Source organism: Anneissia japonica, unplaced genomic scaffold (genome assembly GCF_011630105.1).
Source record: "Anneissia japonica isolate Jap-2015-1 unplaced genomic scaffold, ASM1163010v1 scaffold368_len332514_cov184, whole genome shotgun sequence".
Taxonomy (NCBI): Eukaryota; Metazoa; Echinodermata; class Crinoidea; order Comatulida; family Comatulidae; genus Anneissia; species Anneissia japonica.
In genome coordinates this window covers 162,712-184,529 of record NW_022708279.1, presented here as the reverse complement: position 1 = coordinate 184,529, position 21,818 = coordinate 162,712, and the positions used below count along the sequence as shown (strand labels likewise).

At 34.5% G+C, this 21,818-nt stretch overlaps 3 protein-coding genes across 8 annotated transcripts in view; 1 reads left to right on the top strand and 2 right to left on the bottom strand.

Annotated features, from left to right (window-relative positions):
• Positions 1-281: 281 nt before the first annotated feature.
• Positions 282-4,479, bottom strand: LOC117106496 (LON peptidase N-terminal domain and RING finger protein 1-like; the record flags this gene model as incomplete). Its single annotated transcript, XM_033247865.1, is given in 4 exon segments — positions 282-602; positions 1,245-1,367; positions 1,744-1,862; positions 3,638-4,479. Coding segments are annotated over 4 exon segments (1,263 nt in total), but the record flags the coding sequence as incomplete, so codon positions are not given.
• A 3,017-nt stretch (positions 4,480-7,496) lies between these two features.
• The window catches only part of LOC117106493, a 17,939-nt gene continuing 3,617 nt past the window's right edge, over positions 7,497-21,818 (top strand). Inside the window, exons 1-2 of one of the 6 annotated variants that reach the window (XM_033247861.1) lie at positions 7,497-7,694; positions 14,113-14,568. The gene's annotated coding sequence lies outside the window, so the exon portion shown is untranslated. Of the gene's footprint in view, positions 7,695-8,129; positions 8,209-14,033; positions 14,569-16,926; positions 17,077-17,111; positions 17,924-21,818 lie in introns of those variants that run through there. The other 5 variants (XM_033247860.1, XM_033247857.1, XM_033247859.1 and 2 more) reach the window with 5 other exon arrangements.
• LOC117106494 (COMM domain-containing protein 5-like) lies at positions 10,648-21,122 on the bottom strand. Its single transcript, XM_033247862.1, has 7 exons — positions 20,940-21,122; positions 19,244-19,401; positions 15,886-15,914; positions 15,477-15,527; positions 14,758-14,853; positions 13,372-13,447; positions 10,648-12,101 (listed from the first exon to the last, which is right to left on the bottom strand). The coding sequence occupies exons 1-7, from the start codon at positions 21,085-21,087 to the stop codon at positions 12,000-12,002; spliced, it is 660 nt and encodes a 219-aa protein (XP_033103753.1). The 5' UTR covers positions 21,088-21,122; the 3' UTR covers positions 10,648-11,999.

Genomic DNA, 21,818 nt, shown 5'->3' with positions numbered 1-21,818 from the left:
GCTATGCGCGGAGCTTTTTCGAGTGACATAAGATTTCATAGCCAGACCCCACTATGATGGGCCTGAGGTAGTCCCCTTCATATATGTAAAATACACACCCCCCCCCCAATTTAAAATTCTTGAATAGGCCACTTGTCATCCTACCATTTCTCTTCTTTTTCTACAACTTCTTTCTCTTCTCCTTTGCTACAATTCTTTTTGTCATAATAAACAATTAGCATCATAATTCAATTAATAAAAACCAATAATCATATAATAATATGTAAAATATTTCCAATTACCTTGGAGCATACACCTGTGGAAGAGCTTTGGTTGCTAGTGTTACTACTCGCACTTTCTCCTTCAATTGATTGGTTACTACTCGAACTCCCTCTGTCACCTGATTGGTTACTACCTGTACTCCCTCCTTGTACTGATTGGTTAAAATCTACAAGTATTGATGATGCCAGGTCATCCAATGCCAGGTCATCCAATCCAGATGAGAAGACACTGAATGGTGTTGTCATTCCATGCGCACACCTACCAAGAATACCATGATGTTGAAGTTCCGCACATTTTAAATCTTCCGATGTTGGTAACGGAGTTAAAATTTTCTGTAGTACCTGGGGAAGCATGTCAGTAATAAAAACAATTTTACTTGAAAAAAACATTTCACATCGTGACATTACGGCTATATATTGGAACATCATGACTATATATGGGCACATCATGACCATTTATTTTAACTAATGTTAAAACAAATTTTTTAAATGAAAAAACAAAAAGTTTTAAGGCTGTGAAAGAAAATATAAGGATCAGCATAAATTCCAAGTAACAAAAGAATATCAAATACAAAAAAAGCAAAAACAAAGCTTACTTTTATTTATTTTCGTTTAATTATTTAAAAAAACATTTAGCATTATAATTGTTATGAAGCCATTTAATTTTGTTAAAAAGCCATTAGATAAAATGTTGACTAATTCTCAATTTCAAATGAATTCAGTACAGATACCTGTACAAAGCAAGTTTTAATAAAGGTGACGTGTGTCATAATTTGATTGATTGTTTTCATATCAGGAGATATTATCTCCCAGCCTAAATAGAAAAAGTTGTATAATGTATACCTCAGTGCTTATATAAGAATGAGCTGCATTATGATTGGCTGTTACATAAGTCCACAGACCTGACCTTGTAGAACCAGATTATAAGTACTGTTTCGTAACAACTATATTTACTATTGCAGTACTATTTACATATTTTCTCACCTGAGCCAGTGTTGTTCTAGCGCTGGTGGCATTGGGGTCAAGCGATAGTCCCTGAAGTAACGACATTAGAGCTTCTTCATACTTCCCTGCCATTATAAGTGCGCATCCCTTTCTGAAATATCCCTTCAATTTTAAAGAAAAAAAATGAATTTGCATAGGCAGATTCAAGGGGGAGGGGCCAGCCGGCCGGGCCCCCTACATTTTTCAAGATTAAAAAAAAATCAGAAATAAAGAAAATTATAGTCAAATTCTAAGTGTAAGAATGGCATTTCCGGCCATCTACAGGTGTAGGTATAATCAAAATTTTTCTTACCTCAGCACAAATATTGTTGGGGCTGAGGTAATATATTATCGACCTGCACCTGTGAACGTCCCTCTCTGGATCCCCTCTATTTCAAATTCCTATTTCCGCCACTGATTTTTGTCCTAATAATATTTCATTTCATTTATTTAATTGAAATAATTAAAAAAAATTTAATAACAAATTATTAATGAGTACCTTTGGCCAAAGGGGTTGAAGTTTGCACGCTCTGTTCGCCTCTTCAATGGCTTCCGAAAACTTTTTTTGCACACTTAGAACGTGAGACTTGTTGCTGGGAATCAAATGATCAACTGGTGCTACAAACAGAATGCGATATTAATTTAATCTATTTATTTATTAATATTAAGAATCAATAAAACCATGCAAGTCAACAAGACTTGGGTATATTAAAGACAATTCTATGTAAATAAACCAGTTTCATTAATGGTAACCGATTTATTTACAAAGAATTGTATTTTGCTACAGTATCAAAAACCAAATTAAATTATTTGATCAACATGATGTACATTACTATTGATTCTCCAAATATGGTAGGATGTTCTGATTGGTTGAGACAAAAAGAAAGGATCAAAACGAGGCAGGAAATGAAAACTACAAGAAAATATTTTGAAAGCATGATCGATCAAATGAACTTTTTAAAATAACAATTTTATAACAATGAAACTGTATGTAACAAGGAGTTAATAGCCACACAAATTTGTACGAACATGGTTCTCCTTACTGTGTACATACAGTAAGATCAAGAGTAGGTTAAGGATAATTAAACTCTAACCCATTCTGTTTGTGCAATTCTTTTCCTGAAGCAGTCAGTTCATATTTTACAAGCTAATTGGGATGGGAGCTGTGCACTCTTACTCATTGGCGTATCTAGAAGGTGGTGCACGCCACTCCAAAAACGACTTGCGCCCCTCCAGTCACCACCCAAAAAAATCACAGTCAAGTAGTTAAAAATCACCTAAAATCAATTTATTTTGAGAGCACCCCCCTCAACTGACTATCAAACCATTCCACTTCAACTTCGCGCTCCGATCAGCACCCCCACTAAAAAAATAGTAGTTTCTCGTCCTAATATTTTGAAGAAAAGGAGAATGAGGGCATTTTTTTGTTTTACTCCGAGATGGCAAATCCAAGATGGCCGATGGGAAACTACTACTTTCTCACTTTTACCAAGTAAACACATTGAAAACAAATAAAAGAAGCACTAGACATGATTCATACCGTATGTATCCCCAACCACAAAATGATCAAGAGAGGAGTGATTAGTAAAAAATTATGGAAATTTAAAAAAATTTAATTGGTGAGGCAGAGTAAATGGAAGCGCAAGAAATTAAGAAAGAAATTACAGTAGTTTTTTTTTTTTTATTTGGCCTAACATGAACACTGTATGAATTTTATCTTTTTCTGTCCACAAATGTCTGTTGTTCTTAACAACTGTAGAACAGAGGAGATATAATGTATTCTCTTTAAAACTAAATACAGACACATTGTCAAAAAATAAATAAGATAGTTTTACTTTCTTTTCACACATTTAATACCGTAGTTTTAGTGACTTACAATTTCAAGATGGTGTTGACAATAGCTTTTATACACCAGCCTTGAACAAATTCCTAATTCTGATTGGATGAATATATGAAGCAGAAAAGGATAATAACATCCAATCAGAATTTATGAATTTGTTTTACTAGTGTGTAACAATTCTACAGCCATAGAAATTCTTAAGAGACTTAAACACGGACTATTTTAAGTAATTATAATCAGGTTTTTAAGCATTATTTTATTTTATTTTTATTTTATTTTATTAATTTTAGGCAACACAAATAACAAAGACACAAAACAACTTTGAATGCGCCATGGAGTGGCAAAAGAGGTCAGAGAACTTCTGTCGCCAAGAGGCGTGCCACTCCAACACTCAAAGCCATGAATACTCAAAAAACCATGAATACTCAAAAAATGCATACTATATATTATAGGCCTTGCTCGTCACAATTATCTTGTTGCTTCTGCAAACCACGGGACAACACATGTCAATGAATAAACAACGTAAATGGATGTGCTTAGCACATTTACTTACCTAAAGCTGATGCATCCGAGTATAATTTTATTGCCCCATCGAAGTCGCCTTCATTAAACTTTACATTTGCTTCGTTTTTCAATTTGGCAGCTTTGTAAGCAGATGAAAAATATTTCTCTAACTGTCCACTTAATAAAACATCAACATTTACTGGAAATCCTCTTTCTGGGTCACTGAATTCACTGCACATTTTACATGTCCTTGCTTTGTGTTTTATAAAACAAGATTTGCAGAACGTATGGCCGCAAGACAATGTTGTAGGTTCAAACAAAATACTATAGCAAAATAAACAGGAAAACATGTCCAACTGTTTATTCATACAATCTTGAACAGATAAACCTTCTTTATTACACAATTTGCCTACTAAAGAATCGACAAGACTGATTAATTTCTCAGGCTTAACTTCCCCAAGACGACAAGCATAAGCGTAAGCATCGAAGGCCTCCGACAACCTACCAGCCTTCGCTAGACAGTCTCCCTTGCCGACTAGCACTTCTGTCGTAGGTTCAGAATCCTTCAAAAGCCTGTCGTAGATTTCGGTCGCTAAATCAAAATTCCTGTTTTCTACAGCTTCATGGGCAAGTTGTAGCATATCAGTCATGATAAAAGCATAATGAGGTGCGAGTTTAAGCCACCACCAGTGTAAAATTCTGTATAGCAGGCCCTTTACTTTATTCCAATAACACAACAACACATCCATTCAGGCACACTAGCCTAGGCCTAACCAACTAAGTACTATCGTAATATTTTGACTTATGTAACTTCGCGGTGGCGGCAGATTTGTTTGTATTCAGTGTGGGGAGGTGTGTCAAACAATCCTGGAATCCCATTGGCGGAAATTTCAATTGCTCCAACATATCTGACACCGACCATCATCCCTTTTAATTCTAAATCACGTGACATGGAACGCCTTACGTAACTTACAGGTTTTGTTTACACATAAATTTTAATAAAATGGTTGTCAAACCTTTATTATAATTGTACCCTATCTATGTTATATACGAATACTTATATTACATACACCGGACCTTTTGTAAAACCTCTACTCTGTCTCTATGCCGCACACAACATTTATTTGGGAAGTTCTCAGAACTGGGCCCTCATACAGATTCGCAGCAATCGCAAAATTTACATTTCGGACTGACTGGTCTCATGTGATCTTTATCAAAACAAAATAGTGTGTATTATATGGTGCCGAAGCTACAAAAAACATATTTTTACAGACCATATTAGTCGATCAGGGTCCAATCAGCTGGAGCAGGCCCTCAAATCTCCACTAGGGGCTAGACTAGGAAAAATATGATTTTATTTGTATTTCATTCACATCAAACGGCGCGGATCTAAACAGTTGCGTAGCTACGGGCAGTGCAGCAAATGAAATGCACTGGGCCCAGGGCTATTTGCGGCCCATTCATAAATATACCTAAATATAATAATTTAAAAATAATTTCCAACTTAATATTTTTTAAGAATAAAACGGCCAGCGGTCGTCCCCTCAATAATATTTGATTTTTAGAGAGGCCTAATTATTGATTACTGTGGTGATTTTAAATCAGTGGTGAGTATTCAAGGGAGCCCTCCCCTAGCTACCTATTTTTTTTTTAAATTACTAAATAAATGGAAAAGGGGAATATATTAAGATTTTAGTCTGAGGTAGCCATTTCCGGCCATCTAGAGGTGCTATAATAATAAATGTTCTTGCCTCAGCCCCACCCAACCATGGTGGGCCTCCTTGGCACTTTATTTCGAGTTCCTTTTAGGCCTACCCGCAACTGCAATTGCTTAATTTTACGTGCCACCATTTTTTTTAAATATTTTAGAACAGCTGCTGCGGAGACCGAATGCCCCTCTTAAAATAGTTACGAATCCGATTATCATTTATATTTATTAGCCTAGGCCTTCAAGAGTGGGGGTAAAAGAAGCACTTCTTGTGATGAATTTTTTGAGAACTTGAAATTCCCCATCCATATAAAAAACGGCCCAAATTAATCTTGCAATGGGGCCCTTTCGATCCAAGCTACACCACTGTGTCTCAATGATGGTTATTAAACTGTATCTATAAGGGGATTTGAGGGACTGGACCCCTTTATTTCGATTACTGGCTCCACCATATTGCTGGAATTACTAAGGCAGACAGGCATCTAACCCACAAGCTACGTCCGCTTTATTTAATACAGTATGGAAAATGCTTCCTCGGGTACAGTATTTCCCAATTCGTGTTTGAGCTGCGCATGCCCGTATCCATGGTCAATGGACATACACCTTATAATGTTTGTCATGAGCTAATTCCTCCATGGTTGTGTCATGGATATATCAATAAGAATAAGGCCATGGTTAAATCGGTTTGATATTGATATGGACATATATTAGTAATAGTAGTATATAATAATAATAATAATAATAATAATAATAATAATAATAATAGGCCTAATTTATTTTGATACTACACTTTCGAAACAGTGCCACATTGTAAAAGTTGCGTCCAAAATTATGTTAGAAAAAGCAAAGGTGCTGTCTCTTATACACATCTAGATGTGTATAAGAGACAGATATATACCTTTGAATTTGGCATAATATTATAACGAATTTAAATAGAAATCCAAGCTGTAAATTACGAGGAAGAAAAGCAAGAAAATAGAGGAATATTTTATCAATTTATTATTCAATATTTAGGCGATAATGCATATCTGAAGCTCTCGACAAGAGGTTTTATAATGAATGACTCAGTAAATGCCTGTTCGTTATGTAAGTCTTCGCTCACTCATTCAATTTATCAATACAATTGGGGATTCGTGTTGTTGGATGCATAATAGAGGGATTTCGCAAACTTACGAAAAAGAATACGTTTACGTTATCAAATTCGATCATATTCAGCTCGCCGTACAACATGTTTTAGGCACGAATGGCGGAATAATGATAATGACGTTTTCGTTGTTTTCGTAAGGTTGTGAAGTCTAAACCGCCTATGTGCACAACACAAAATTTTTTGTGTTAGCAGTTACTGTTTGCTGAATCATATCCCTAATGTTAATATGAGATGAATTTTAACCAAATTTGGGCATTTTTTTAAAGACATTCAAAAAAAGGAAAATTTTAACATAACAATATTGTCTTTTGTAGTTTTTTTTAAAGGAAATAAAAATATATTTCTTGACAAATTATTTGAATTGAATTATTAATTCCTGATGAGACAATTTGATATTTAACCACTTGTACAATACTTGATTAAGATGATAATCTACAGTTGATCAAAAAATTGAAATTTGCGGCATCTGAAACGATTTCTTCTCGTTCTATTATTATCCAACAATGCGAATCATCCTAAGATGCATAAAAGGTATATATAATAATATCAGTATCTACAATATTAGCTCGTAATTGGCAGCAGTGATCCCTTACCCAAGCTCATTAGTACACGTTTTATTACCTTCTTTTATAATACTTCATTGTATTATTTTATTATTATTATTTCAATGCGGAAACGAATATAAAAGAATGATGATACGTTGATGACCGCGCGTGGATATCGACCGATGCTTGCTCTTTGTAAGCCCACTACATACACAAAATCTGACGCGTGCGCGTAAGTAGAGAAAACTTCTGCAACCCAAAAAAAAAAAAAAGAAAAGAAAAGTAGAATGCACCAACACTAAAGTGTTGAATTAGTGGAGCGGATAATTGGGGAGTATATGAGTACTGTTCTAATTAGGACCTATATTCGTGTTTATGTAACTAGGCCTACGAAGATTTTATGCTAATATAATTTTGTCATCATTGGATATTGGTAGTGAATATAGGCGGCACGCCCGTTGCGATGCTTAGACATTGACAGTAATTTAGTCATTTTTAGTAGATGTTAATAATACAGCCTGACGAATTACCTTCGTGAGTTGGCAATCAATATTTTACAGAGTGGAAACGCAAATTGCTTTTCACAACTACATCAATGTGGATAACCGATGGAAGCATTTGTCCGCTGGGTAGTGGTGTTCTAGTTCGTGATGCAAAGTATGTTACATAAACCAGTTGAATTTTGTGCTGAAGATACGGTACTAAGGTAAGATACTGTAGTAATGGGTTTACATTTTAACTTAAAACAAAAGTCATTGTAGGCCTACCAGACATGCTATTTTTAGTGCAGCAATATAGGCTTACACCACTGATTAATAAATTATATATGCACTTGCCACTGGTAATTCCTCTTATATAATAGGCCTAAATAAACATATTGCAACAGTCGTACGCTTATACTTCTTTATGTTGATGAATACAAAACGATGACGCATGCGTGTTTTTTCGTTAAAATTGTCTAACTTATGTTTCATTTTATCCCCTAGTCGCTACGAAAACAAAAAAACAAAAAAAACAGTTACAACAAAGATCTTGGGAAATCTATAACAGTCGAGTAAAAACAAAAGAAAAAAAATAAAATAAAAAATAAACTAAACACGCATGCATAGAATTAATTTTTGTTATTTCCTTCACATCGCAGCAGCAAGTACACTCTTAAGCCAGGCACTCACTGCGTCGTAGATGGTGGTACGACCGTCGCACGACGAATGCGCTTCCATGTGAGAACTAGTCTGCGCCTTCTGCTGATTGTCGGTGTGGCCGTTTGAACGGATCGTTATTTATAGCCTGGTTCTCACGAGAGCCCTATTATCCGGATCGGGAGCTAACCATTAGCGCTAACCGTTAGCACCTGCGTGAGAACGCCTGATCGGTTAGCGCTAACCGTTAGCAGTATCCGGATACGGCTAACGGTTAGCAAGCGCTATCGGTTAGCAAGTTGAGCACGTTTTATCATCAACCAATCACACGTACGCGTTTACAATTTGCAGTTTCTTATTGACCAGTGATTCGATCATCATAATTTTTGTATCTGGGTGACCTTATTTAAAACTAGTAGAACTCCATTCATGCATGCCCCGGTACATGCATTACTGGACTGCAACTACATTTGTAAAAAAACAATATAAGTAATACAACATTCATAATCTCACATTAGACTTAGTCATTATTACAGTGTTTCGTCCTATATAATATGAGTACCATTTTTACTTATTGTTTGTATAGCGTTTTTCCTGGCAGCGCTGCTACCACTCCACAATAAATGTCAACCCCCCACCTCCCACCAGCAGAATTTGCATACAAACCACACCCAAACAAATCGTGAAACTTATTAATGCAATTAAGTAGAAACTCCACGAAAAAAAGAGTTTGATGGAAAAATAAACCAAACAAAACAATAAACAAAATAAGATGAAAAAGCAAAGATGTGTTCAGAATTTTTAATTAGTCAGAATATTGTACGCTGGTACCAAATCGTTTACAGAATTAGAGGGTCTCCAATCGATTATGTATCGAAATGATGTCAGTTTGTTATTTAGTAAGATAAATTAAATTTAACGTAAATATGAAAGAAGCATAGGAAGAAAGAAAAGTAGGAAAGACACTCGGAGCAGATCAATTGTATACAAAAATGTTATAAAATAACAATAGCTCATTATTACATTTTACGAGTTTGTAGTAAAATTTTGACACTATTCATTAGGTCAAGTTGTCAAACCTACACGTTTCGTAATTCAACATCGAATCCTGACCTACTGTAAAACAAAATAGGCATCCATGCATCATCTTAAATGGAAATAATTGGATGATAATTTTAGGTACAAGTCTCCTGGCCTCCAATATGAAGACCACTGGGACCGGGATTTCCGTGGTACTGTACTCAGCAGCAAACTCAGCAGCAAAGTGGTCTTAATTAGAGGTGGTTTTTAATTGGAGGAAATCTTTAATTAATAATAATAAAATAATGTTATATTTATATAGCGCATATTGCACATTGCCCTTATGCGTTTTACAAAGAAATAATATAGGCCAACTGAGAAAATGCAAATAACAATAAAATAATAATAAAATAAAAATAATAATCATAACAACAACAACAATGAATTAAAAGCAGACATGTAGTTTGTTCTCCAGAGATTTTGAATGTTCTGTGTTAAGTAAATAAACAGATCTATGAAATACCAGGGAACAGTTAAATGTGCCCTGGAAATACCTTTTCACGCACAGCAAAGATCTTATAAAAACACTTTTTGACGCACAGCAATAAAATCCAAGTATTGTTTGCGCATTTTGTTTATAGTTTTATTATCAACTGCAAGCTTTTGATATTTAAATTTATCGTTTGCAAAGCTTCCTAATTTATTAATTGTATTATTTGCTGTGTTATTTAAATGTTATTGTTTGTATTTTTATTTTATTTTTTTTGGTTGAGTTAATAATATTGTAGGCCTACCTGTCCATCAAAAGATTATTTCAGGAAGGACAATAATATTCTAAATTTATATTGAAATAGCTGCAGATGTCATCCTAGATACAAGCCATAAATATGTATAATGACTGTGATAAAAGCTATACAACGACGTTATTGCACAGTAATTGTGTTGTCCGAATTGCATAGTACCAAAAACTTCTCAAATATATTCTTTAACCCCCAAGTAACAGAACATGTAAAAATTCCAATACAGAAACTATCAAAATATAAAACATACAGAATGATTAATATCAATAATTTAATAAAATAGACAGAAATATGGACAGAATGGAACATTCCGGTACAGAATGGACCATTCCGCTATAGTCCCGCCCCTTTTATATATTGCTGAGGTCCAACAAAATGACAACGTAAATCATACCGCAACCAAAATGGTATAAAAAGTTTTATTTAACCATTTAATTTTGCTGCTATATAAAGATTTTGTTGCAACATCTTTTAATGTAAGTACTCCATTTCTTACTAGCTTTTATAAAACAGAATTTTTGTCATCTATCTTCTAATGCATTCTAAAACATTTGCTCAGAGAGAGCAGCAGACATAAGCAAGTATGTGTGGAACAACACGTGTTTGTTGGACACGCACGTATTACTTCAAAATGTTCTGATTGGTCAATTATATTTTGATTGACACTCCGGAAACATCCATTAAGCGAAACACCAACACATTTGTCATAAGTCAGCTTTATTCAATAATGAACAACTAAGATACAATGCAATACATTATTGAATAGATTATTTTAATGTATTTCAAAGTACCTCAAAAATTGGAGTAGGTATAGACACTACATATAAAAAGCATCACATAACATCAACATACCAACAAACACAAACAAAAAAGGTATTGCATTGTATTGTAACTTTGATTAACAACACTTTATAGATGTTCTGTCTGCCAAATAATCTAGTGGTGCTAAAAAAAAATGATCTCAACAGATTAAAATAAAAAGTTTTTGATGATCTGCATACATTGATGGGGATTTTTATTGCATGACACATCTACAAATCAATTTATTGATTTATTAAAATTGTAAAAAGTTCACAATGAATTAACTCCCCACAAAAAAATGCACCACTGTTAAAAACACCCCACACAGGCCTAATAGATAAATCTTAAATGTGTGCCACATGATTATATATAATTTTAATATGTAAAAACTAGAGTTATATAATATAATCTTATATACAACCAATATAGAGCAAGCAAAATTTTGGGATATCAAATATGATTTTTTTTCTGATACAGACCTTTTACAACTACACAATAGACATATGATATTTAATTTTATATTAATTAAAAGAGTGTTTATGAGTGTTAATCATGTATATTAATAATCCAAGTATTCTTTTCTATTAAGTCCTGCTGATTGCATGTGTGTTTATGAGGCATGTACATGGTCCTGGCCCTCATTGCTAAGTTCAAAAGCCCTGTCCACACTATCAAATTTTATTTGACAAAAACATGTGACATGCCTAAATATGGTCATGATGACATCAAACCATGACCGTATATAGGCATAGCATGACTATATATGGGCATACAACTGCTTCTGTCAAAGAAAATTTGAGTGTGGATAGTGCTTTAAAAGCCCACTCCAGACTATCAAATTTTATTCAAAAAAAAAGCATGTGACATGCCTAAATATGGTCATGATGACATCACATCATGACCATATATGGGCAAAGAACATTTGATAATCCGGACAGGGTATGTATAAAACTCCAGAATGGAGCAATTCATAATATTATCTTTTTTGCATGTTTAAAATCAACTTCTTTTTATTTATGAATTTAAAAAATAATTTACATTTATATAGCATATAGATTATCTAACAGATTTTTTTATTTTGAATTTCTAAACCAGTTGGAATTAAACATCCTGATATCTGTATGTTTTAATTGGCTCTGATACAAATTTGATTAACTGTTGGAATGTCATGCCTACCAGATTAGTAAAATATGATTAGTTATATTTTTGGAGAAACATCCTGGTGTCTTTAGTCTTCTCTGATTGGTGGAGTTAGTCTTGAATCTTTAGAATACTTCTTTTTTCCATCTCTTCCATTTCTTTGAGAAGGTATGACACATTGTACCTTAATTCATGGAACTTAGAAACAGGAACCTAACAGCACACAAAAAGACAAATAAAAATAATTAATTATGGTAATCTATTTGGTATTTCTGTATGTTGTTACTCAACTACTGAACAGCCGATGACATATCTTTTTAAGGGCTTTTTTCCAGGATGAGCTTCTTTTTGAGATTATTTTGCTAAGTGGCAGGGGCGGTTTGCTATAAGCGGTCTTTAGACGTTCTTAACAGTTAGCTGGCTATAATCGTGACCATTGTTATACCGCAGTCTAACCAGTTAGCCGTCTTAAATTTTAAAGCCTGTTTGGAGGAGGCTTAAAACGGTCTTAAATAATTTTTATCATGGCGTTCTGCTGATTAATTCAACAGTGCAATGGCAAGACCTAGGCCTAGATCGTCAATGTCGGAGAACTGAACGACGAATGTAGGTCTACGTTTATTTACGTTCATTTCGATACAATGCGTGTGTCGAGCACACGCATGACGTCGCTCCCAATTTTACGTTACTAGGGAGTGCTTGTTTGCGTTTCAATACATGGGGAAAAAATGAAGAAATTTTAAGTCTGAGAGTGCCATTTCTGACCATCTAGAAGACTAGAAGAGCTATAATCTTAAATTTTACTAGCTCAACCCTAACCATCGTGGCACTCAGGTATTCTTCACCCTTTAACTGTGAAAATCCCTCCCTGGGCCCACTATTTCAAATTTCTCAAAATTTTAGGGAATTCCACTATCACATCAAAGGGCCCTGCAATTAATCTTGCACCAAGGCACTTTTGGACCTAGCTTAGCCGCTGTATATAATAATAAGCCTATAACAATGATGATAATAACAATAACAACAACAACAACAATAATGATGATAACAACAACAATAACAATAATTATAATAATACAATTTTAATTATCTTATAATTCATAATTACTATTTCACATTTTTGTCAATATCAATATAATATGGCTATACACAACACATAGCTAATGCATTTAACATACAGTGTTTGGTTAGTATTGGAACTGCATAGTACACATACAAACTGCTGTCCTCTAGCCTCAGGCATCCTGCTACTTAAATGAAGGGGTCATGACCTGTTGTGTTACATAAACTTTGACTTATGTAAGCATATAATTTATCTACATATCAGTTCACTTGAAATCGTGGTTTCATTTTTTACACTTCACACTTGACAAAACACAAGTGAACAATGAGTAATAAATAATGATAGACATGATATATCATAGCAAGTATGTGATGGTGACAAGTGTATAAAGTCTGTGCTTAAAATATAAGTACTTCTTACTTCAAATTCCTTGACAGAACCATCACTTAGACTCATCTCCATCAGTATAGTTGGCTCAAGTACTCGGTTCAAATTACTACAAGAATAATTAAAGAGCAAGAAAATGAATAATTACACAATGACAACACTGCTCTGTTTGCCCATAGTACTCGGTTCAAATTACTGTACTAAAAAACAAATATAAAAATGAAACATTGCTTAAAGTGGGCACCGTTTAGTACAAGATTGAGCAGAAATATTCATCATATAAAATAATTTTATCAATAACTATTTATTATATTTCAATAGTAATTAATATTGATTTAATAATAAAGTTTAATTAATATAGTGCTTAATGCAAGGATGTTCGATTTTCAAAACTGCATACAAAAAAATATTCATGAAATCATTGATAATATTATCATTACTTTTAAATAATAATTAATATTGATTCAATTGATTTTAGAAAGGTCTTTCACAAAGCAAAAACTATAGCAGTAGCTTGGGACAAAATGTGCAAGCTACAACTATGCAAAAAAAACTGTAAAGCTTTGTCCAGTATATAAAATTTTCTTTGACAAAAAACTGTTATATGCCCATATTTAGTCATGATGTGCTTATATATGGTCATGATGTGATGTCATCATGCCTATATTTAGTCATGGTGTGCCTATATATGGTCATGATGTGATGTCATCATGCCTATATTTAGTCATGATGTGCCTATATATGGTCATGATGTGATGTCACCATTCCCTTTAGTCACGATGTGCCTATATATGGTCATGATGTGATGTCATCATGGTTGTGATGTACCTCGCCTGCTGGATATTGTGATTGGTTGGTATCTAGCCTGCTGGATATTGTGGTTGTGATTGGTTGGTACCTAGCCTGCTGGATATTGTGGTTGTGATTGGTTGGTACCTAGCCTGCTGGATATTGTGCTGTGATTGGTTGGTACCTAGCCTACTAGATATTGTGCTGTGATTAGTTGGTACCTAGCCTACAGGATATTGTGCTGTGATTGGTTGGTACCAAGCCTCCTGGATATTGTGGTTGTGATTGGTTGGTACCTAGCCTCCTGAATATTGTGCTGTGATTGGTTGGTACATAGCCTACAGGATATTGTGCTGTGATTGGTTGGTACCTAGCCTGCTGGATATTGTGGTTGTGATTGGTTGGTATCTAGCCTGTTGGATATTGAGCTGTGATTGGTTGGTACGTAGCCTACTGGATATTGTTATGTTGTTCTCTACTTTAATCTGTGGGTCCTATTACTCCACCACCTCTTGCATCAGCCACTGGACAGGGTCTCACCCAATGTTGTCATCATGTAACATACAGTAGGCCTACATGAGAGATGCACAAGTGACTTGTACAAGTGACTGTGATTGGTTGATACTTAACCTGCTGGATATTGTTACATCTGTTCTCCACTTTAATTTGTTCAGGTTGGGAAGATGACTCCCATTTTTCACCAATGCCTCATCCAATGACGTCCGTCTAAAGTCAACAAAAAATATTAGTTTTACACATTTTTTCCATTGTAATACTGAATATGTCCCAATAATATACACTACATTTATAATTTAATAGCCTTTAACAATAATTTTACAAAAAAAGATTATCTCAGCTATTGAAAATAAGTGTTATTGATGACAAATTTATACTAACATAAATACCATCACTCAGGTACAGATCCAGTAGAGGAACATGGGGCACGTCCCCCGTTTTGCAACTAAGTTTTACACTTACCAATTCTGAAACTGTTGTTACACCACCCCCCCACACCAATTTGAAAAATTCTGGATCCGCCCACTGACTTAATGTTTTTGTCCTACCAAGGAAAATAATTTTCATGAGACTTATATTTTAAACTCATGACGAATAAAGTGACCTATGTCTATGACACTTTATTAAAATTACTTTATTGACGCCTTGAGCAGTTTTCTGGATATGTGCATTATATAATTCCTATGAAATAAATAAACAAATTGATTGCTTTATTGGGAGTAGAGCTGTAACTAAATGGTTATGATCACTTCCTTTTAATCTAAGAGTTGTAGGTTCAAACCAAGCCTAATGGATGTCTGGGGAAAATCTTTCTGAAAAAAAGAACCACTTACTTGGAACCATACACTGCACTGGCTAGGTCTGTAATGTACTCCTGTGGAAGCCTACAAGACAGATTAAAGCTGTCGTTTTTAATTTTATATACATTAATATCAAGAACATAAATGTATTCAATTTAAGGACTTTTTAAAAAACAAAATAGATCATGGTTATACTGTATATTTACTTATTTTTGTTAAATGAATCTGATAAGAATTAATACCTACAATAAATACAGTACCTGTACTATAAAACACTACAGTATACAGTTTAGTGAATTGCTTCATGACCATATAGGCATATCATGAGTATGGGCATACAAAATGTTTTTTGTCAACAAAAATTTGATAGCAAGTCTGCACAGAGTGTTAGTGGATGTAATTTAATGAGCATCACAACAACCAATTACTTAAGTTTCCTTACTTTAACTCTGTCAAGTCTTCTTTGAAAACCTAAGGAAAAAAAAAACACAAGTAAAAAATATAAAGTTTTACACCAAAAAATCATACTGTGTATCTAAACCTCTATCCACACTGTCAAATTTTATGCCTATATATTGTCATGATGTGCCCATATATGGTTATGGTGTGATGTCATCATGACCATATTCCGACATTTCACATGTTTTTGTCAAATAAAATTTAATAGTCTGGACAGGTCTTAAAATAAGACCTGTCCATCATTACATTTGCAACTGCCATCATTACAATTAAATCTCTTCTCAATAGCCATTTATTTAACTGACTTATGTTATGGTTTATAGAATGGCCCCGAAACTGCTAAATACTGGGATGTGTCCGGCGGTGGATAGTTTAACTAATTTTAGTTAAGAGTAATATACTGTATTTAAGAGTAGTTAAGCCTAGCTTAAGGTATTTCGGGACGTCCTGGGTACGACATTAAACTCCATCTGGTCGAAGCGTCGGCGACTAAACTGATAACCCTCTCAAATATGTCTTAGTGGCTGCTGAGGGGAGGTGTTTATGGTCACCCAGCAGCAAGAAAAACCAATAGCTGAACAAAGGGGGGATGAGCTCCTCGGAGTCAACGACCAACCATTAATTAGTTTAAGGAATAGGAGTAGTTTAGTCTCATTGTTATTATGATTATTTTTATTTTATTTTTAATTGTTATTATTTTATTGTTATTTGCTTTTTCTCAGTTGGCCTATATTATTTCTCTGTAAAGCGCATAGGGGCAATGTGCAATATGCGCTATATAAATACAACATTATTATTAACATTATTATTAAAATATATTAGGCCTAAAATAAAAGTAGTTGTTTTTACTTTGCTTAGATTAAAGCATTGTCCTAATCGGTGGTAAACTTTACTACTGGTATAGGGTATTTTATCAGCTATTATTAACAGACTTTGATCTTCCATATTATATCAGCTTTATTGATTCTAGTTCAAGTTGATTTCACATTATGGATTTACATTATGGATTCATTATGATGAAGGGGTAGGGGTGAATGGCCAATGTTGGCCTATACAAGATAAGCCAAATTTCAGTCTGTTGTACAGCAAGTCTGATACTAACAAGTACAGGGTACATTCTTTAACTGCAGATTCTGTGGGTATCCCCCAAGGTTCACCTTCCTATGAATTATGGGTAAGTACTGTACTGTAATGAGTACCTGGTTCACTACTGGGGAGGAAAAAGGCAGCGTGGATAGGAACTAACCACACTACCACACAATGCCTAGGCTTAGTACAATGGGCTAACAGCTCATTCCCCTACATTTAGTAATGAATACGGGACTAGCATTACCTTTACTATAAGGGACAATGTTGCTTCTCAGGACTAATTTTTTGTTGCGTAGCAAGATGGGGAGTGAATGAATGGATTGTGACGCGCTAGACGGTAATGTCTGGAAACATGTGACTTGTTAGCTAAGCTTTATACCACGAATTATGTTAATATTTTTACTAATTTCATGAGGACAAAAGAATCCACCAAGCCTACTGCTGTAGGCCACTGCAACAATGAAAGTTTGACGCAAGTCACAGGACCATGTCACCCCCTTTAAAATAGTATTTTCATAATAATGGTAGAATTGCTCCCTCTCCTTTCGTCTCCATTGTGGTGTCAATAATCTGGATTCTATGTGTTTACATAGGCTGCAACCGGGAAGAGTCTTTTATTGCGGACACAATGGAAAACCCTATGTCTATTTGTATTCATAGAAATCGACTCCTGTTACAATACATAATGTTAAATACTGTTTTGGCTGGGCATTTTAATATCAAGTGTACGCTGTTATATTTGACCTAAAAGAATTGTGAATAATTTCTTGACGAGGCTTGAGTAATTAAGCAGCAGGATGTGGATTAATTAATCAGTTTACAGTCGTACAGTATCAATATGGCCACACTGCAACCTAGTGGCTGCTGAATGTAATTCACATGGTAGTCACTATACTGTACTTATTTCAAATTGCTTGGAGTGTCATTCTATGGTAAGTGCTTAGAACTAAAACTGTATATAAGCAACAACTAGGTACAGTATTAGATAGTGTTGATGACTTACTATAAAGTAGCTGGACTACAATTAAATGTTTTAACAGCAATTCTTTATTTGTGAAGTGATTGTAAATACTATAATTGGCTTTCGGAGCATGATGCATACAATGCTACTTTTTACACTTTTCAATTAAAATGTTTCAGTACTGTTATTATTTTTAACAAAATAAATTAAACTATAATATTAGTTTTATTCCATACACAGTCTTCCTCCAAATAAAGACCACGTTTGTGACCATGGTTTTACATGGTCTTTAGCAGCTTGGTCTCTAATATACAGTAGTTCATAATAATTGTTCATTTGGGAAAAGTAGGGAGATCAATAGGTTTCACATTAACTAGAATCACTTTTTATTGGAGAACTTTTGATTGCACACGATGGTAGGACTTACAGTAGAATGTAATGATGTTACCAAAATTCATCTGCGCATGAGAGAATGTGAGTTGTTTTTTTTTTGAGTGGAATCTAGGATGCAATTTGGCCAAACCTACGTATGCAGAGAAAGTAGGATGCCCGGTAGGATGGTCACACATAGGTAAATCCGTTCTAGTGTCATGATGTGACTATATATGTTGATGGTGTGATGTCATCATGGCCATATCTAGGCATGTCACATGTTTTTGTTGTATATAACATGATAGTCTGGACAGGGGTTAAGAATTTTTATTGATTAAGCATACTGTAACCTCTATGATCTCTACATACAAATTTTAATATTAATTTACGATTGGTTATTTATTATTATTGATGACATGTTACTGATGTAAGGTTATCAGATTGTAATTTGTGTACATCGTTTTATTCCTGAAGAACAAATTTAAGTTTAAAATATTGCTATGAAATTTTTTTTATACTGAGCAAGTTTTACCGATTGATTTTAATTAAGTATTATCTAAATAACCAGAACTTTAATTTCTTGTTAATTTAACTAAAATTAGTACAGGTCTCCTTGCAATTAAAGACCACTTTTAAGACCGATGTTTCCATGGTCATTAGCAGCTTTGGTCTCTAATTAGAATAATAAAGATAAAAAACACTGTTAATTAATTAGAATAATAAAGATAAAAAACACAGTTAATTAATTATAATAATAAAGATAAAAAACACTGTTAATTAATTAGAATAATAAAGATAAAAAACACTGTTAATTAATTAGAATAATAAAGATAAAAAACACTGTTAATTTGGAACTTCAGAAAAATGGTCTTTAATTGGATGTGGTCTTATATTGGAGGGATCTTTAATTGCAACTTACCTCAGATTTTAAAGAAGTATGAGTAAGTCGGAGTGCGCACTTAAGAATTGTGTATATTCCTGCATAAATGGAGTGAATAATCTCCAATGGTATTTTTGTGGCAAGCGAGTCAAAGACATCTTCTTCTATCGATGCTCCTTCAAATGATGACACAGCAGCTGGAAACAGAAAACTTAATTCAGAGGTGGAATATTCATTCTCATGAAATGAAAATGAAACCAGACCAGACTAGTAGTAGGACTTAGATGTGCCAACAACAGGGATTACTAAGCATTTTAGGCCGAATAAATTAGGCTAGGCCTACACTGTCACTGATGAGGAGACCTCTATACAAACACCCTGGTTAGACCGAACTAGGACTACTACCTCAATCAATTATATTTTGTCGTCATTGTTCAGAAGAACATAGAAATTTGTTTAGCTCTGTTGGTAAAACACGAGCCAAAAGGTGGAATAAACGCATACAAAGAAACAAAATGCAAAAAGTATCATTTACAACCAATTTAGAGTCCTATTACTCTAGGGAAGAAGCTATTTTTGAATCTGGCCTTGCTGGCATTTAGTGAATCGAAAACGTTTACCACTGCGCATCAATTGGAACAGACTTGAGGCAGGATGAGTTTGGTCGTCCTTAATAGCCACTGCCCAGGCCCGTAGCCAGGATACTTCAAAACAGTGCAAAAAAATGCTCCCATTTTGTAATAAATTGCATTATTTGGGAAATGGGGGTTCGTTTTATTGGCTAAGGGGGTTCGCTGGCAAAAAGGGGGTTCGCTGAACCCCCCCACCCGACAACGGGCCTGCTGCCTTTTTAAGAAGCCGATTACAGAAAATGGACTCCAAGAGGCATTTACCTGTACCAGACCTGCATAAATTGGTGTTAGTATAGGCCTACAGTAGGGGCCTAGCCTACACTCTCTACACAAGTGTTTACACTTAGGCCTCTAGACTATGCCTGGTTTAATTACATAGTCACCGTATATTGGACCATTTACTTTAGCAAGATAGTTCAAAAATTACTTTGTCATCTAAAGAATTTTGTACTGATCTACACATTAGTAGTTTATTTTTACATCATTTAAAATTCAATGTCTGTTTTCAATTAAGGATCGATCCTCTTCCCGTTGATGTTCGTTTGGGCATAATACTGTATACAAATTTACTTGCTGAAGGTGTAAAGTTTTCTATATCAATGAAACTGGTTGCAATTTTAAAACACCCCTTAACAAACCATTTTTTTTAATGGAAAAAAAATTGCATATATACTTAAGTAGTAAGAGTGACGAGGGCTGCTTTAAGATAATATGCTAATACCCTTTATTAATGAAAATGCAAAGATATACTGTCAGTGGGAGCAGCCCTCCCTTAATATATTAGATAATTACAACAATATCATATGTAAATTTAATTCTTTCATTCTGATTCATTTCCTCATCTTTATTCATACCTTCTTCTCCTCATCCTGTATGGTTTAATTCCTTTAACTTGAATGCTCTGCCTCCCATTTGTTCTCATATATTTCTTCATCTTTGTGCTGTGTTTTTAGGCATAGGTCCATGGGCATGCCTAAGCTAGGCTAAGAAAATGCTATTCCTCGGCTGGGGAAGAAGCTCAATTTTGGCAGGCTAACCCAGTCTTGTACCCTAGCCTAGGCCTAACTCTTGGGTGAAAAGATTGGCGTACAATATATACTCACTCTTCAACAACTTCCTAAACGTTTCTTTATCACATTTCTTCAAATATTTTACCATTAACTTCACTTCTCTAGGAATTCTTGCACCAACAAACGACGTTCTGTCTGCAACATTTCCCCCTCCTTTCTTACCTTGCGAGGAGATAGACATTTTGTTTGATTTTGTGTCGTACAGTAGTATTTGTATTTTAATAAAATAGAGGGCGTTAACAACTACACAAACTATTTTTTAAATGAATGAAAGATGTAGCAGTCTGTATAAAAATGCCAGTGACTCAGCTATACTATATTATAGGCCTACAATTTATTTCTCAGCTTTCATTTGTAGTATGACTATACCGTAGTTTGAAGTTGCTTTTGACATTTGAACTGTATTTTTATTTTTTGATATCTTTGTAAACATTGCTTTGTTTATATTTCTTGTACTAATTTTCTTTGCACGCACTTTCATTGAGAAGTGTGCCACTGTGGAAACGTGTAGTTTGTAGGCCTATTAGTCGAGAGTTGAGTCAGTTAACCCAAGGTCTGGGGTCATGTCCCGACTTTTTATATATATATTTTTTATTATGCCTATTGCCAAATTCATTAGATTCTTCAGAATACCAATAAGAAGTTTACCAGTGTTTTGTGCAGCAGCGGAAGAGGGGAGGGGAGCGGTCATTTCCCTACCGTACTTTTTTCAATTGGTAATGTCTCCCCAAACCCATTTGTGACTGATCCCCAGTGCCAGTGCTATACAAACTGTTATTAATGTAGGCCTACAATAAAGATTTTCTTAAATATGCAACGAACATGGCTTCCCCAGAGACCCCTAGCAGGGGTCTTTGTCGGCCCCAGCCTAGATGCTCGCATACTGGATTAATTACCTTATAAAATTCCCCA

Bases quoted from the DNA above. Each gene is read 5' to 3' on its own strand.
- LOC117106494 (XM_033247862.1), bottom strand. From the start codon at position 21,087: ATGTCTATCTCCTCGCAAGGTAAGAAAGGAGGGGGAAATGTTGCAGAC. The intron at 15,915-19,243 runs GTAAGTTGCAAT...TTTTTTCCTTAG, and splicing joins ATACTTCTTTAAAATCTGAG to GTTTTCAAAGAAGACTTGAC. The intron at 14,854-15,476 runs GTAAGTGGTTCT...TGTTGACTTTAG, and splicing joins AGTGCAGTGTATGGTTCCAA to ACGGACGTCATTGGATGAGG.